This window comes from Haliaeetus albicilla, chromosome 20, assembly GCF_947461875.1.
Source record: "Haliaeetus albicilla chromosome 20, bHalAlb1.1, whole genome shotgun sequence".
In the NCBI taxonomy this organism is placed as follows: domain Eukaryota; kingdom Metazoa; phylum Chordata; class Aves; order Accipitriformes; family Accipitridae; genus Haliaeetus; species Haliaeetus albicilla.
In genome coordinates, this window is record NC_091502.1 from 2,186,782 (window position 1) to 2,202,446 (window position 15,665).

Below are 15,665 nucleotides of genomic sequence, written 5' to 3' on the forward strand. Positions count from 1 at the left end.
ACATCCTGGACAAGATGGATCATAAGTATGATCCCAAATGACATATCTAGAGTATCATGCTTTCCCTGAAAATGCATTATTCAATGTTATTTTTCCCTTAGGTATGAGGTTTTATTTTTTCCTGAAATTTATCAACTTTTCCTTAGCTTCAGTCTGTAACTCATTCCTATTTGATGCTCTGTTTTCTGTGCTTATTTATTCTTTTTTTGCTTCTCTCCTCTTTTTTTTCAAACGTAGGAGTTGCCTTTTGTTTCTGTCTTTCAGCTACTACCTTCTAGTTCTTTGTTACATTCTTTCCTATTACTAGGGGGAATATTATCACCATGGCAGGACACAACTGGGATGTGTGTATGGTGAATGACAAAGAAGGAAGGTGAGGAAAGGATAAGCTGCACAGCAGCAAAACCACTTACTCTTTACTGGTCCTCCGTACTTCCTTACATTTCTTCTCTGTGGCAACCTTGGGGCCGTACTGGGAGATCAGTGAGTGAACCAGTGCAGCTACAAATAGGAAGTACAACAAAACCTCACAGAACTCATGCAGCTTCCTAAATTTCAAAGGCCAAGATGACCATTATTTTAACCAGGTGTTATCTTCTGAGTAGCATCACCCACCAGCTAATTTTTATATCTAGTTGAGCAAACTGTTGGTGAACTAGTATTTTGTTTAGATGGTAATGGTTTCCTGAGAATTTGATAACAAGGAAAAAAAAAAACAAAAACCTCCATTTCCATGCTGAACTTTGCTGACCTTAGCTGGCAGCCATCAGATCTTGCTCCTATCCTGAAGCCCTGCTGACAAATGGTAATCATTCTGAAACAGTGTGTCTCAAAACACAGAACCATACCACAGTCATAGATCTCTTGAAATAACTTGTATTTCTTGTGTTTCAGTTTTGTTTATTTACTTGACAGTAACATTGTTATGGGCTCTCCCTAGACCTGCTTTGACATCACTTTGCCATCTTAATTTGACATATCACAACTGTCTCTGTTGTCTGACAAGTTCTTTCAGCGTGAGGGTTTCCCACTGCAAGAAAATCTCTACAGACAACATCACTATTAGTATAAAAAAATTGGATCATGAAATCCACATACCAACAGACAAAAATAAGACATGATGTAAGACAATATATGTTTAGCAGGTTTGGTTTTTTGGGGGGGGAGGTAAATTTTAACATAAAGTTACACTGAACACAGTAAAGATATTTTCTTAGTCCTTGCAAAAATAATCCCAGGTCTGTAAGGAGTCTGTTAACATCTAGATAAATCAAGCTTGATGGTTCATTAATGTTTATACTATAGTTAACATTTTCTTCTATCAAAAAGAAAGGGCTCTATTGAAGAGGTATATTTTTAAGATTCAAGTGTAGTAGTTTCTCAAGTTAATTGATTCAAGAGTTTTTGTGGAATATTCTTTGTTTATGCCTTGAAGGCATGGAAACAAGCACATCCCTATCCAACAGGACGAACTGTAGATCATCAGGATAAGTAAGAGACTTTTGTAAACTTGGTCACTGATTGAAAGGTTTCAGTCTGGGTCATAAGAGCAGGTGATAAGTAGACACAGAGTTAAGGAATACAGGAGAAACTGTGACCAGCCCTAATGAGATTAGTTTTGTAAGGAACCTGGACATAGAGCTCAGGCTACATGGAAAAGGATTATTAGACTATGCCTCAGGAGAAATACATCTTTCAGGGCAAAATCTGATACAGAGATGTTATTTGCACCCTACAGCTTATCAGAGTTAGGTAGTTCTCTGGAAAATGCTGCCAGGATAATAAAGTAGATTGATTCAATTCTTAAGCCTTTAGAGGACAAAGGGTGGGGCAAATACCAGCCTAACTGTTTCAAGTCCAAAATCAGGCAGAGTCCCCTGCTGAGTTCTGAATGATGAATTAAGTGGAATAAGAACCAGAGAACCTCTGCCTGTGGGGAGCTTCAGTCGCAGCAGGAACATCCTGTAGATACTGAATACCTTTTTGGCATACCACCTCGTTTTTCTTTGGACCTGGACAGTAGAGGAGAAAATAATAGGGGGGAAAAAGGTGGCTGTTCTAAAAAAAAATTGTACAACTTAGTCCAGTGTTAGCATGCAGCACTGCTGTATACCTGATAGGATGAGTCCACCTACAGGCTGTGGTACAGTAGCGCCTGTACATGTTAAGAACTTTTGTAAGAATCTTTTAAAAATTATTTCCTTGAAATAACATTAAATAGATCTCCTGCCACTCTTTCCATAGTAGGAGGCAAACTTTCATAAAAAAAAAAAAAAGAAAAAAAAGAAAATTGTTTTCCATGAAAGCTGAAAGTTAGAACAAGAAGGAAGACAGAGGGATATCAGACCTGGATGGTATTAGGACAAAGAAGGAGTATGAAGTCATCGGGGAGGGTATTATTCTAGAGTTTTAAGGCAAAAAGACCAGTCCTTTCTAGGCCTTACAGATTGCAGCTGGAATACAGGCTACTAGCTTGAAAAAGAAAGTTGTGAGAAAGTGCCCAATACTGCTGGAGGTTAAGTGGGACTTGAAGACCACAAACTCCTTTCCTTGCTTTTTAGAGACTCCAGTAATTTGTGTATTTTTTTAATGCGCTTTAAAAGAACAGCAGTCGGTATTGTTTGGTTTCTAATAACGTAATTTTTATAGTAGCACTTTCAACAGTAATTTAGTAACTTCAAACATCTAGTGGCTTCTGTATTTTCAAGAATAACTTTCAGAGCTTCTTTTCAGCAAACCTGACTACTTTACATCTACCAGCTTTTGTTTTCCTGAGGGCATGTATTTATTTTTTTTTACTGCTGCACTCTCTTAACCCCTTCTGCTGAATATATGTAGTTGATTCTCCACTTTACAATTAGTCTCCCATTTTCAGTCCTTTTTTCTCCATTGGCAAAGCAACAGAACCACCCCAATTTCTGCCTACTCCATACACTTTGGAGTGTACAGGTGTCTTGATTATTAATTAATGTAACACAATATACTCAAGGACATATAATCTGAGGGCCAACAACAATTTCTACCCTTAAGTTACGCTGGGGCCACACAAGCCAAAGACAAAGGAGAGGGCATGAGCAGTTAACCTCTGTTACATAGTCTAATACATCTTAGTAAGTGTCCAATTCATTAGACAGGGATAGAGTGGCTCATATGTCTAATTAATTATTGGCAGGTTTACTTTCAAAAAGGTGCCAGATGCTATGCATTTCCTAGTTGCTCTCTGGATCTCTGATCTATAATGTTTCCTGCCATGTTAAACATCTGTTCAGAACATACTTCTGCGCACAGGAACTTCAGTAATTCAAGAGTTAAATCTTCAAAATCAAATGAATGTATATCCTCTTCACTTTCTGGTGTTTGTAATGATATCCCTTTAAAGGCATCATACAGGAATATTATATGAAAGAAAAATGTTCTGTAACTGGTGTGGGGTCATTATAGTTTGAAGATTTCACTGTGGATAAATCACAGACACTTCTGCTGTGGCACCTGCTCTTCAGCTCCTCCTCTGAATGCCAGAATCGGGATCTGTCTTGTCAATAGTAGCACATTCCGAAAAACAACGTGGAAGTTGCAAAGCTTTGAACCTCTACTCTGCTGGAGTACGTGTAAATAAATAGGCAGATTTGAATAGCCATTCAACCTTTCATCATTTCTTTGTTCCTACACACAGACTTCTGGAAAACTGGTGTTGCCTTCTGTCTCCATGTGTCTCTGACTCATCGGCGGGTTTTAGTAGGAAACAGTTTCAGTCTCAAAGTGTTTGCAGAAACATGAGCATACTGTGGAGCCTTTCAGTAAGACACTAAGAGCTAATCATAGATAGAGAATTTCTTACAACAAATTTCTTATAAGCCTATAAATAGCAGATTGAAATTCATGAACTTTTTTTTTTCCCGTTTATGAAGGGATTACAACATGTGCAGGCAGGATTTCAATCATCATCAGCATTTTAAATTATATCCATTGGAGGATTTCAAGGGTTTTTTTTCATGCCCATAAAATTACCTATTGTATTCTTCATGGTAAAAACCAAGTCTTACAAATTACTTGCAGAAATTCATAAAGTAAAAAAGGAAAATACATAAAAAACCATCCTCACAGTGCAAATCAACACTTAAAGCTTGCAACAATATAAAGTTATTCAATGTATTGTTAGTGATGATGAACATTTTTAAACTCACTGAAGAAAAGCGTTATCTGTAACTCATTATTGTTCCAACCTCATTACCTAAACAGGGGTTGGTTTGGGACAGTAGTCCGATTTCACTGGGATCTTTCTGCAAGTGTTTACAGTGAAAGATAAAAAGAAATCTAAGAACAGGAATCCTACTACCACAAATTGAGGAAATCTGTCATCCAGAGGATTGGCTCAGGTAATTCACTGGCTTTAACTGCATTGTGCTAAGCCTGCAGCATCACCTTTTACTAGACATAGAAGAATGTAACGGAGACACCTAGGGCACTTGGCACGAAAGGAGTGGGAGGTAGCATGGCAGAGAACAACTGGTTTATGAACTCCTTAGCCTTGAAAACCAGTCCAGAGTTCCTGCCCCAGTACCATCCAAACAATCTGTAAGATTCCTGACCCTGACTGACCAGAGTGATCACGTCCAGTGAGACACACACTGCAAATGATGCTGGCCTGACCTCCCCACAGAAACATTCTTAACGTTCACCTTGATTCCTAACAGGATTCTCTGATGTCTAATAGGGTTGAGTTCCTACTGCTTTCTCTCTCAGTCCTGCTTTATCAATTGCTTTCCTGTTCCTTACACTGCCATACCCATAGTGTTGTACCAACACAGTATATTGCACAGCTGCAAATGAGACTTTTTTGAGTTACTTTTTAGTTTTCCATTTATTCACTACATGATGATGGCACACCCCAAATGACAGTGCAGAGCAAACACTGAAGCTGATTAAGAAATACACATGTAACTACTGCCTCAGCCAAGACATTATAGGGGATCTTTTCTTTAAACAAACATCTATATTTGTGAATATTGTGTAAAAAAATGCGTGTTTTAAGCATCTCCTGCTAAACTGGCTGAAACTGGCCAACACATTGAAAAGTTATCAAGGGAGTAAAAGGCTGATCCTCCTCACCCAGTGTGCTCACGTAAATCTCATACCCTCAAGAAATCGCATTAAAATATATGTATGGCTATGCATTCATGCACTTGCAAGGGCTCCCTGAAGTCTGAGACCAAACTATAGCTGGCATGAGCCTTATATAAGGCTTGTCTGAATAGCAAAACTTCACCATGCAGAGGAAGGAGAAAATGTCTCATACTAAAATGAGCTTCAAGATAATGATTAAAGAACTTCTTAAATAAAAAATAAAAATCAGGTTTTATATATATATACACACACACAAAACATCAGAAGAAGGGCTTATTTCATACAGTGACTTGAACACTGACCATTTTTGAAGCCTCAAGGGAAGATGATATATTCTCAACTGCATCTGCATCTGCAGTTGAGATGCAGTTCAACTGCAGAGCAAGTTAAAAACATTTTTTTTTTACTGATCCCTGCCAGGGGCTAGCTGACACTGAAGTACATCTCTCTATGATCATGTGAACAAATGCAGTGATGGCAATGTTAGAGCAAATTAAGTTAATGCAGACTATCATTCCTTGCAGGGTATGGCACAGAGGAAATAGGGATTCACAGGCTCCAAAGCCACAAAGATGCTCCAATACCATTCAGCAAGGATGTGACATTTTTCCTCCTGAGAAGCTGGATTGAAGACTATATTTATAAAGAATGTTTAAAACAGTCATAAAGACTACAAGTAATATGTTTTCCGATGTTATCTATCCTCACTAGGCATTCTGTTGGTAGAAAGGCTAAGACATCCTGTAGTATCTAACTTCTTTTTATCTCTTTTCTTTGGTACATTGAACAAAACAAGCTCCTTACATTGTATCGCATGGAGTTTATCTCCCATCCATCAATCACTCCTGTGCCCCGCTCTTTTGTTCCCTCTGCAGTGTGTGTGTAATATTCTTGAAGTGCTGACTATAGAACCAGATGGTAGGAATTTTACTGAAGTTGTGCACAGAAATTAAATCATCTCCTCATCTATTCTTCTTCAGCATCCAAGTCATCATTTTGGACTTGTCATTGGACGAGTCATTGTTGCCTCAGCACTGAGCTAAGAGAGCCCAGAGTATGCTAATTATAACAATCTCTACATTCTTTGAGTGGCTTCGTCCCTCATCTCCTACCCTCTAGGTATAGTCTATATTATTTGTTCCTAGAGATTAGGGTCAGCATTTGGCTGTGTTCAAATTTGGCTTTTTCTTGAGCTTCAGTTATTCTGCAAAATGATTCAACATATCTCTCCAGTGGAACACCTTTGCTTCTCATTTTGCGTATCTCTGTCTAAGCAGTTAGCTTTGCCAGGAACAATTCTGCACCGTAATTAAAACTGTTAATAAAAATATCAAAGTAGGATCAAAAAGTGGCTCCTAGAAATTTCAGCACTATGAATAGCTTCAGGTTTTACTTATGTGCTGTTAATTCCAGTTAATGTGAATTTTAAAATCATAACACTATTTTTTATTCCCTTTCTCTTTTACTTGCTAATATTAATTCATTTATTTATTTTGTTCAGAATATTGGCTACATGCTGTGCTACAGACTGGTAAGGAATTACCAAAAGTCTGATTAGTTGAAAGAAAACATGCCTGGACACACAAACAAAAATATTTCGGATGTGGCAAAGTGAGATAAAAGAATGAGAGAACAATATGGACAGGAAAATAAAGTTCCACAAAAGCATGCAATCTCTCTGCTTTATAGCATCTGTGCTCCTGAGCACAAAAATAATACAAAGGTTCTGAAAAGTTTCTAAGAGAAAGCCAAGGACCATGTTAAGTACCAAAAAAGTACTTTCTGGAAATCTAAGGGATTTCCATACTTCTACAGTGCCTCAGCAAAATGGTTACCCTGTTCTTCCTAATAAAAAACTCGGTATTGTTTGAGGAAATCAGAAACAAATTGTGCCACCATTGGTAGATGCCACAGTGATGCCACACTTATGGTCTTTGGGAGCTTTTAAAGTAGTGTCATTTAGCACCCAGGTTCTATCTGTGGTTTCCAAAGGAATGTTTTGGGCAATTTTTCAATTGTTTCAAGAAGCCTCCTGTCAAATACCATACCGAACTAGTCCATCACCACTTCTGCTGAATATTTTCATAGGGCCATGTGGTGAGTTAATGAGGAGAAACAGATTCTGCTCATATCAGCATGAAAACGTTTTCTGTTTCATCTGATTTGAATTGTGTATCAGAAATATATCAAAAGTATGCCAAAGAATTCCTAAGAGCTCTTTTGGAGAAGGGCTACCTGGCTGACTTTCCACCCAGGTAATGATAGAGGAAAATGAAAAGCATTGGTAACGTTTGTTTGGTATCTCACTAAAGAGAAGGGAAAGCATTGTACGTGACTATGTTTTGATCTTGGACCTATTGTAACAGTTCAGGACACTCCAAGAATAGCTGTAGTGAAAATACTTTTACCCATCTGTGCTTGACAAAAAGAGGATATAACTTTTCTTTTGGACACAGATCAGATTACACTTGCCTGTAACATTTTCACCTAAAAGCTAGAATGTTGTCATGTGCCTTACATGGAGGGGATTTGCAGACCATATGGAAACTAGAGTTAGTGAAAACATATCTGTGCAAGTGTTAAATGGAACTCCACAATGAGCATTGCTAAGCTTAAATATGTGACCTACCCATATTGCATGTTTGTTTCCAATTAGATGCTATATGGACAATTTTAACCTTTGCAACTTCTGTTCTCTGAGGCATTGAAAGAACCTCAGTTGATGAACCACAGTAGCGTTGGGCTGGTTTTGGTACACTCTGAAACTATTTGCACTCGATTACAAATCAGTCCTTTTTAATCTATCATGGAGGACACTTACCCTGGCGAGTTGAAATATTTGGAATAAGGTAAGATATCTTTGAAGAAAGAACTGGTTGTGGAAAAAGGGGCAAAAATGGGTGCTATTCCAGTAAGTAAACAGACAAAGTGTTTTACCAATAAATATCTTCTGCAATGTCAGATTGCTACTTGATAGAGCTCCTCTGCTACCAGTCACATTTTGGAATTTACATGAACAAACATGAAAAATTAACTATTTTGAGCATGAGTGGTCCAAGTTTTTGGTCTAGACTGACCAGATGATTGCAGCCAGTTCATTTCAACTCCACTCAAGAGTTAAGACGCCACCACTTAGATGTTAAATATAATTTCCTCAAAGAATAAATTAGCCAGTCTTCCATGGGACAGAATGATGATACAAGCTAAAGGAAAATGAGGTGGCATGGTGTGACTGCAAGTTTTTTCACCAAAAGTTCGAGAGAGATCAACTGCTACAAAAAGGTGAAATCATAACTAAGGTGTATACACATTTCCAAATACATATTAACAACACCTATCTCAAAGCATCAGATATTCCAGAAAGTTTGCATAATTAACCTGTTTTAGAAGTATTATAATGAATTTTTTTCAGTTCCCTTTTCCTTTGTGCTCTCTCTTCAGTATGCAAAACCTCAGCTACAAACCTGTGGGTATTCTAACCAAGTCTGGAATGATTTAGTAATTCTTACACACACACATGCACAAGAGCAATAGAGAGAGCTTCAGAAAAAAAGCACACACCATCAAGGATGGCTGAAGGTATTCAGATTTTAGCAAAATCTGATAGGGCAAAGGCTTCACACTATATGGAGTTTTTGAAAGACAGCAAGAAGAGGGAAGGTATTTTTATGTTTCAAGCTTGAATAATCAGAAGAAAAGGACACGCTTTATAGATTGCAACAGATACTTCTGTGGTAATCAATTTGAAAAACAGACAGCACCTTCAGACTTGATTAAATAAAGTTTATTTGCTCCTTTTTAATTGTTATAACTGAAACCTTTACACATAAAGCAACAAATTAAACTATTTCATATAAAACTGTCAAGCTAATTACTGCTTGCCAGTAAAAATCAAGTTCAAATTACCAAAGCCCCACAGGAATTCTGTGTACTCACATACCTTGAATCACGCCACTAAAACCCTCTGTTTCGCAGAGTCATTACATGGAGAGCCCTTTCAAGCACTTCAAGGACCACCATTGGCTTTCAGTAAACAATGACAGGGAATTTATCAAAGTAAATCAGGTAATGGACTAGGAGAGAATTTAGAATTCCCTTTTAAAGGGAACTTAACTAGGCAAGAATTCAGTTTAGTTGAGATCAAGGGTCTCACACAGGCAATGAAGAAAGAAACGATGAGGAGTACACAATGACTATAAAAGCAGCTGAGTTCTCTGTTAAAAAGAAAAAAAGCCCAACTATTTTAGAGGGAGCAAACAGAAGTTCAAGTCCTGAGGCATGCAGTGTAAAAATCTAAGCTGTGTTTGGATGTTTTTCTGGACAAATTGCTATTTCAGTATTGGGAAGAAAGGACTAGTTCTTAGAAATCAGAAATGAGACAGCGATTGAAGAGAAGGTTAGACACAACATTAAGGAAATGTGATGTGAAGGACAGTACTTATTTTGGAACTCAGTGTTTGGTTCGTAAACAATGATTCCTGAGACTGAATTGGATGGCTGAGTCATAGATGGGACAAAATTTGGAACAGCAGCCCAAGTGGGTATCGGAAGAATGCTACAGCCAACAAAACCATGTGTCTGTCTGCACAGGCGATGAGATAAGCTCACACTGCCATATAATCATGAGGTTCCTGTGGCCTCTAGCTTTTCAGTCTTTGTCATATGCTGGGAACTGTTGGAGCCTTGTTCACACCACGAATCTGACCAAAAGATGAAGTCTGAACAGCACCAGTGAAGAATGTTTTTAATCTATAAAAGTGCTTGGGCGAAACCAAGATGATTTTATTTGTATTGTATAAAAACTATAGTGCAATTAATCAATTGTCAAACAGAAAAGGATGACACTACTACAGATTTTGCAATCAACTTCACTGAAATAAGAGACTTAAGAATGGAATCCATCAAATATCTTACAGCCACCTCAATGTTCTCAATGAGAATCTCGGACCATTAACTTCAGGTGTCATTGAGTGAGAATGGCAACTTGCTCATAGCTATTAAATAAACACTACAAAAACCCTGAAGCTTCTGAGAATTACTAAGCTACCGTACCATTCCTTGGTATTATTAAACAATAGTATTATTAAACAATAATTAGATAAAAAAGGGAAAGGCTATTTGCAAGATTTCAGTTACAAGGTGGAAATATTTACAGCATTAAGAATAAAAGAGGGCCAATGTTGTGGGGAATAATAACTGAGACCATAGAAAGACTGTACACTAATATTTAGATAAAAAACATGTATAATAGAAGGAGTTTTGGAATTTGAACACAAAGCTGTGGTTTTTCTGTGTAGACCTTCACATGTTATAAGCTTTGCCTTTATGAGACTTTTTCATAGAATCATAGAATTGTTTATGTTGGAAAAGACCTTTAAGATCATTGAGTCCAACTGTAAACCTCTCTTTAAACAGAAATATTGTGTGTAAGAACAATTCTGGAAGGCAAAAGTTTCCTTGACTGAATATGTTCCTCTGGATATATGATGTGGGATCAGTACACATTTGTGCAAATTCCCCCATCGCCATTTTAACTGCATTAGCACCGAGTCATTACTTTCTGCACGAGCTTGCCACATTTGCATGTTCTGCATAATTTCTGCATTACTTACTGCCTCACTTATGAGGATTCATTATTTTCCCAAAATTATGTAACTATGAAGTAGTAAAGACATTGCCTAAACCCCCCCCCAAAAATCTTCAAAAGTGTTCAAAGTTATTTTTCTTTAAAAAATCATCACTTTTTATTCTGCTCTAGGGACAACTCTTTATCTGCCTGTGTGAATCCAACTGACCCACCTGAGTAAATAGTGTCCCTACCAAATCTAGATACAGGCATCAATAATGCTGGAGCACGGTCTTCAATTTACTTTCTTCCATGTGAACTGATTACACCTTTTAATTCTATTTTTCACTAGTTTCTCAAAGTCAGGCTGAAAGACTTATACAAATATAATTATTCTAAGGAGGAAAAAGCAAATTATAGAGACGGTTTTGCATTCCAAGATGACAAGATGTATCTTTACACAGCATCTCACTTAGGGAAGAAAAGGGGTACAAAAGCTATCCCTTTTAAATTTTTTAAATTAAGTTAAATGAGAGGAAGTGAAATCACAATACATTAACAACTGATTTAATTATTTATCAAAAAGAATTATATAAAGTCTTGTGAAAATGAAACATTGTTCATATCAAATGACTAAGAGCTAAAATAACATGATTTTATAACAGAAACAGTACCTTCAATCAAGAGCTCTTGTCCATGACTGCCCAACAATGTTCGGGACAGGAAAGGGGCAAAGTCAACAAAAATTTCTCGCAGGAGAGGGGCCACCTTTTCTAAAGCTCTTTCAAGCTTTGCAGTGATACTGTGGAAAAACAGAGACCATGATTGGAAGAACGCTTAACAATAGAAGTTAAATGATGTCAAATCATACCTTTTTTTTAAAAGTTGCTGTAAGCTTCTTTAGAAAAGAGGATGATCATAATTTGATTAAACTTTAGAGTGTTTAAATGGCTTTAAGTAAATGCAAATATCATGTCAGAGTCACCAGTGTGTCAGCCTCATAAATTCTACAGCATTTACAGAGTACTCCAGAACAAGTAAAATTTTTATTCTCATTTTCAAACATGCTAAGAAGAATGTCAGATATTCAAGTGTAAGTCTATTTCACCTCTCTCGGCTTATATGCCTCTCAACATTTTATATACATTTGAAAGCTTGAAAAGAGAAGTTTTTACTCACCCAAAGCAATCACAAGTAACTTGCTTTTTTGTACAAGCTTTCAAATAACAACATCTGGCATACTTTGAGGGAACATGATCCCAGGTAAATCACTTTGCCTTTCCATTTACACTTCTCTGCCTGCTGAGACTGTACACTCTTTGAAGCATGGAGTGTTCCTTAATTTCTACTTGTACAATGAGAAGAGGTGTTATGACTTCTCTTTGCTTCTTAAATACCAGAAATAATATTCCTTTGTCTGAGGATACAAACCTAGCAAACATCAGCAGTACGCTAAGGTTTGTAACCCTTAAGACCTTCCTCCCCTTTAAAACTTGACGGGGCATAACACTTGGGCCCTCTGAAACTCTTACGCTAAGATTAAAAACCTGCTGTGTTATCTTAAAGAAGTGAACTATTACTTAAAAATAGAAATGTAATTACATACATATTCTGGTCTACCAAGAATTTTGCCTGTTCTTTTTCAGACTGCTGGTGGCTGAAGGGGTTTTCTTTGTGCTTGAATTACAGCACCAAAATATTATTGGCATTTAAAAGCACAATTATAGGAAGAAGTTACATTTATTGACAGAATCTAAGAGAATGAACACTGACATTTAAATTTTATACTGTATCTACTATCTATAAACACTAAATAAATTTGGATTTTTAAATACAGATCACATGAAGATGTCTACATTTAAAAAGAGAGCTGACATTATAAACACATGGGAAGTTTTCCTTCATTAGCTTAAAATTATTTTACTGAATTGCTATAGCTCGTTTTCTTTCAGTGTGCTGCTTTCCCATTTCAAATTCAGATACTGATTTTCTAATATTCTAAAGGATGGATTCATAATACCAGCCTTTGTTTTAGATGATTAGTTGAAGTGAATTTCACTATGCTAAAACCTCTATTGACTATACTTGAAATGCAGGCGACTAGCTTAGAGTTTTTAATTTGCAACATGAATCTACCCCAAGCTTTTGCTGCTAGAGACAGAAAGCCTACTAGATTAATCCAGACTTCTCTAAAGCATGTTTTAAAATATGCTTTCAGTGTAAATTTGTTTTAAAAGCCTAATTTTAGAGTTCATCTAACTCTGAAAACTTTACATACAAATGAAAAAATTTCAAGTTCGAAAGTTTTTAAATTAAGATCAATTTTTATTTAAGAATCAAGTACTGTGGGAGGTGTGGATGTGCTATTAATCAACAGCTTGGATGAGCTATTAATAAACACCTCGTTATCAAATGGATAGTTGATGAATCTTGTATGTTATGGATCCATTCATGGGCAATTGGGAATAGTATTCTGTGAAAATGTGAGCTCAAAGTTTAGCACTGTTTAAAAATGCATATCAAAGGACAGAAATTAATATTTAAACAGAGAAAAAAAAGAAAAAAAAAGTCTTTTTCCTTCATATAAATCCCTGGTGCATTTACGTATTGAAAACTGACTGGAGTTCTGGTCCTTCAGTTTCAAAAAGAACAAGCAAAATTAAGAAAAAAACCCATACACAGAGACCCCCAAAATGTTTCAGGGAAGCAGGTGACCCATCTACTGCCTTTTCTGTACACACACACATAGAGGAGAGAGACCGATCTGACTCTACAGCTGTTTCTAACATCTATTATACCTTATAACACATCCTGCAATCATTATGGAGCTCCCTGTAGAGATTAATGTAATAAGTTTTCATGATTTAACTAAGAGATGTTAAGGGTTATTTGTAAAGAATGAATATTTTGGTTTTTCCTCTCCATTTCTGGACATTCAAAGGCAAATAAACTCTTAACATCTTCCAAATTCAAGATTAGTTATTTTGCAGATTAAAGGCACCACACACCAGAAAATAAATTATACATGTATTATATAGAAATATATATAATTTTTATATATATATATAAAGGTGATAAACTGGGACAGGAAAGGTTGAAAGAGCACAGTAGCAACAACAGATTAAAATAGATACTTTCAAAACTGTGAGCAAAAAGACCAAATAATCCTGCGGATGGTTCTTACTACCTACTGCCTGAATTGGCCACGAGAAAGTGCAGAGATGGGGACACGCACTGTCCCAGTCCCAAGCATGCTACCTTCCCTTTGGCCTCATTCCAGGCCAAACTTCTACCTCCAGATCAAGACTATTAAACGTCTAAAAGTCCAAGACCCTTGTCCTGCTCACTCTCCTCTGCTCAGTCTACAGCCATAAGCAGCTCTTTTCCTACGCAGCTGCTATAAGGGGAGGCTCAGTTAGATAAGTGAGCTTGCACTTCATGCTCTCTGACCCCACAGACAACTCTGATTTTTAATCTTATAAAAGCTGAAGCACAATGGATTCAAAGTGAGAAAATAAAAAATTATCTATTATCAAAGTAAAGTTTTAGTTGTTTCAGGGGGGGTGTAGGGGTTGGAGAAAAGGGAAAGAAGCCCAAAAGACACTTCTTGGGTTGATTAGATTTTAAGTTATCTGCATTTTTGATATTGTGTTCCACTTAAGTCTTTTCAGTCGCTAACTTCAGTTACTACTCGGAGTACAACTACTTCTGAGTTCAAATTCTGACTTAAAAATTTGAAACCTAGATTTTGCGACTGAAGTTTTTCTTTGACTCCAGACAAAAACTTCCAAAATGCTTGTGAAAAAAACAAGAACATTGCATTGGTTAAAATAATTGAAAAATAAACTGATTAGTGATCCAGTTTAATTTTAATATACTTCAGAACCTGAATTCTAAAAAAGATTTCACTCTCAGTGAAGCACTGTCCCAACATATGAAGAAGACAGAAAGCAAAAAGAGTGGTTTAATTACACTATGATTTCATTAGCTTGCCTCGTCAAGCAATAAATAACGCCACAGAAACGATCATTCTCTCCTTGGTCATGTGCACCTTTGTGGAGTGGAGCAAACAGCCCTCACATGTTCAGCCCGGGCCCGTGCCCATTGCTGTGATTCCACCTGCACCACTCACCTGCCAGACAGCAGCAAAAAAAGGCATTTTTTGCACTATGTGCTAAATCACTGAAGCACCAATACTTTTTTTTACAGGTTACCTAGGGCCCTTGATTTAAGTTTCTTTCCTTTCCAGTTCATTATGGAATGAAATTCTCTTGTTCATGAGATTGCAAACTCATGAACAGAGAGCTTGGTTGCTGTCTCCACTCGGATCTTCTCAAAACCGTACCTCGACGTGCCCAGCCAGCTAAGGGACACTTGGCAACTCCCTAGTGTACCTGTGTCAGGTTTTAAGGGCAGACATGTGTGCGCCTTGAAGAGGTCAAAAATTTGTCTTTGAAGCGTGCTGCAGCAGAACTGAACACCTTTACGAAATAGTAACCTCTTATAGAAAGATATTTAATAGGAATTTCAGAGGGCATTTTCCTGGCTGCTGGTCAGCGTAAGAGGGCTATTAGCCATCCCATGGCATGTCTCTCTTGCAACACCAGCTCAGATCTGGTGCACCATTTAGTCAGCTGCACGAATACAAGTCTGGTTTCATCCTCTCCAGTTTAAATAGGGCTTTTGTTTGCTCAGAAGAGGTTGTGTCTCTCTTTCCACTTGCTAGTGCTCCATTGCCTGCACTCCAATTCTTACTATCATTACGGAGCAATGTAAAAAGCCAGTCAACTAAAAAATTACTTTTAATGAAGTTCTAGTACCTGGCATAGTTCTTAGAAGTTAGACTTTTCAGTGGAGTGTTATTTTAGTGTATACATTTTTAGTACTGAAAAAGTATATAAATACATATTGTACTACGTTAATAACTACAATAATGCATATTAAATAAGCTGAAAGATATTTGTGTATTTTCTTC

The 15,665-nt window shown here is 37.0% G+C and overlaps 1 protein-coding gene across 12 annotated transcripts in view; it reads right to left on the reverse strand.

Moving 5' to 3' along the window:
• NBEA (neurobeachin) overlaps positions 1-15,665 on the reverse strand; it is a 509,812-nt gene that overhangs the window by 274,073 nt on the left and 220,074 nt on the right. For all 12 annotated transcript variants that reach the window (XM_069808013.1, XM_069808012.1, XM_069808005.1 and 9 more), the window contains one exon: positions 11,365-11,492. In XM_069808013.1, the coding sequence (XP_069664114.1) occupies positions 11,365-11,492 (128 nt within the window). The remainder of the gene's footprint in view (positions 1-11,364; positions 11,493-15,665) is intronic.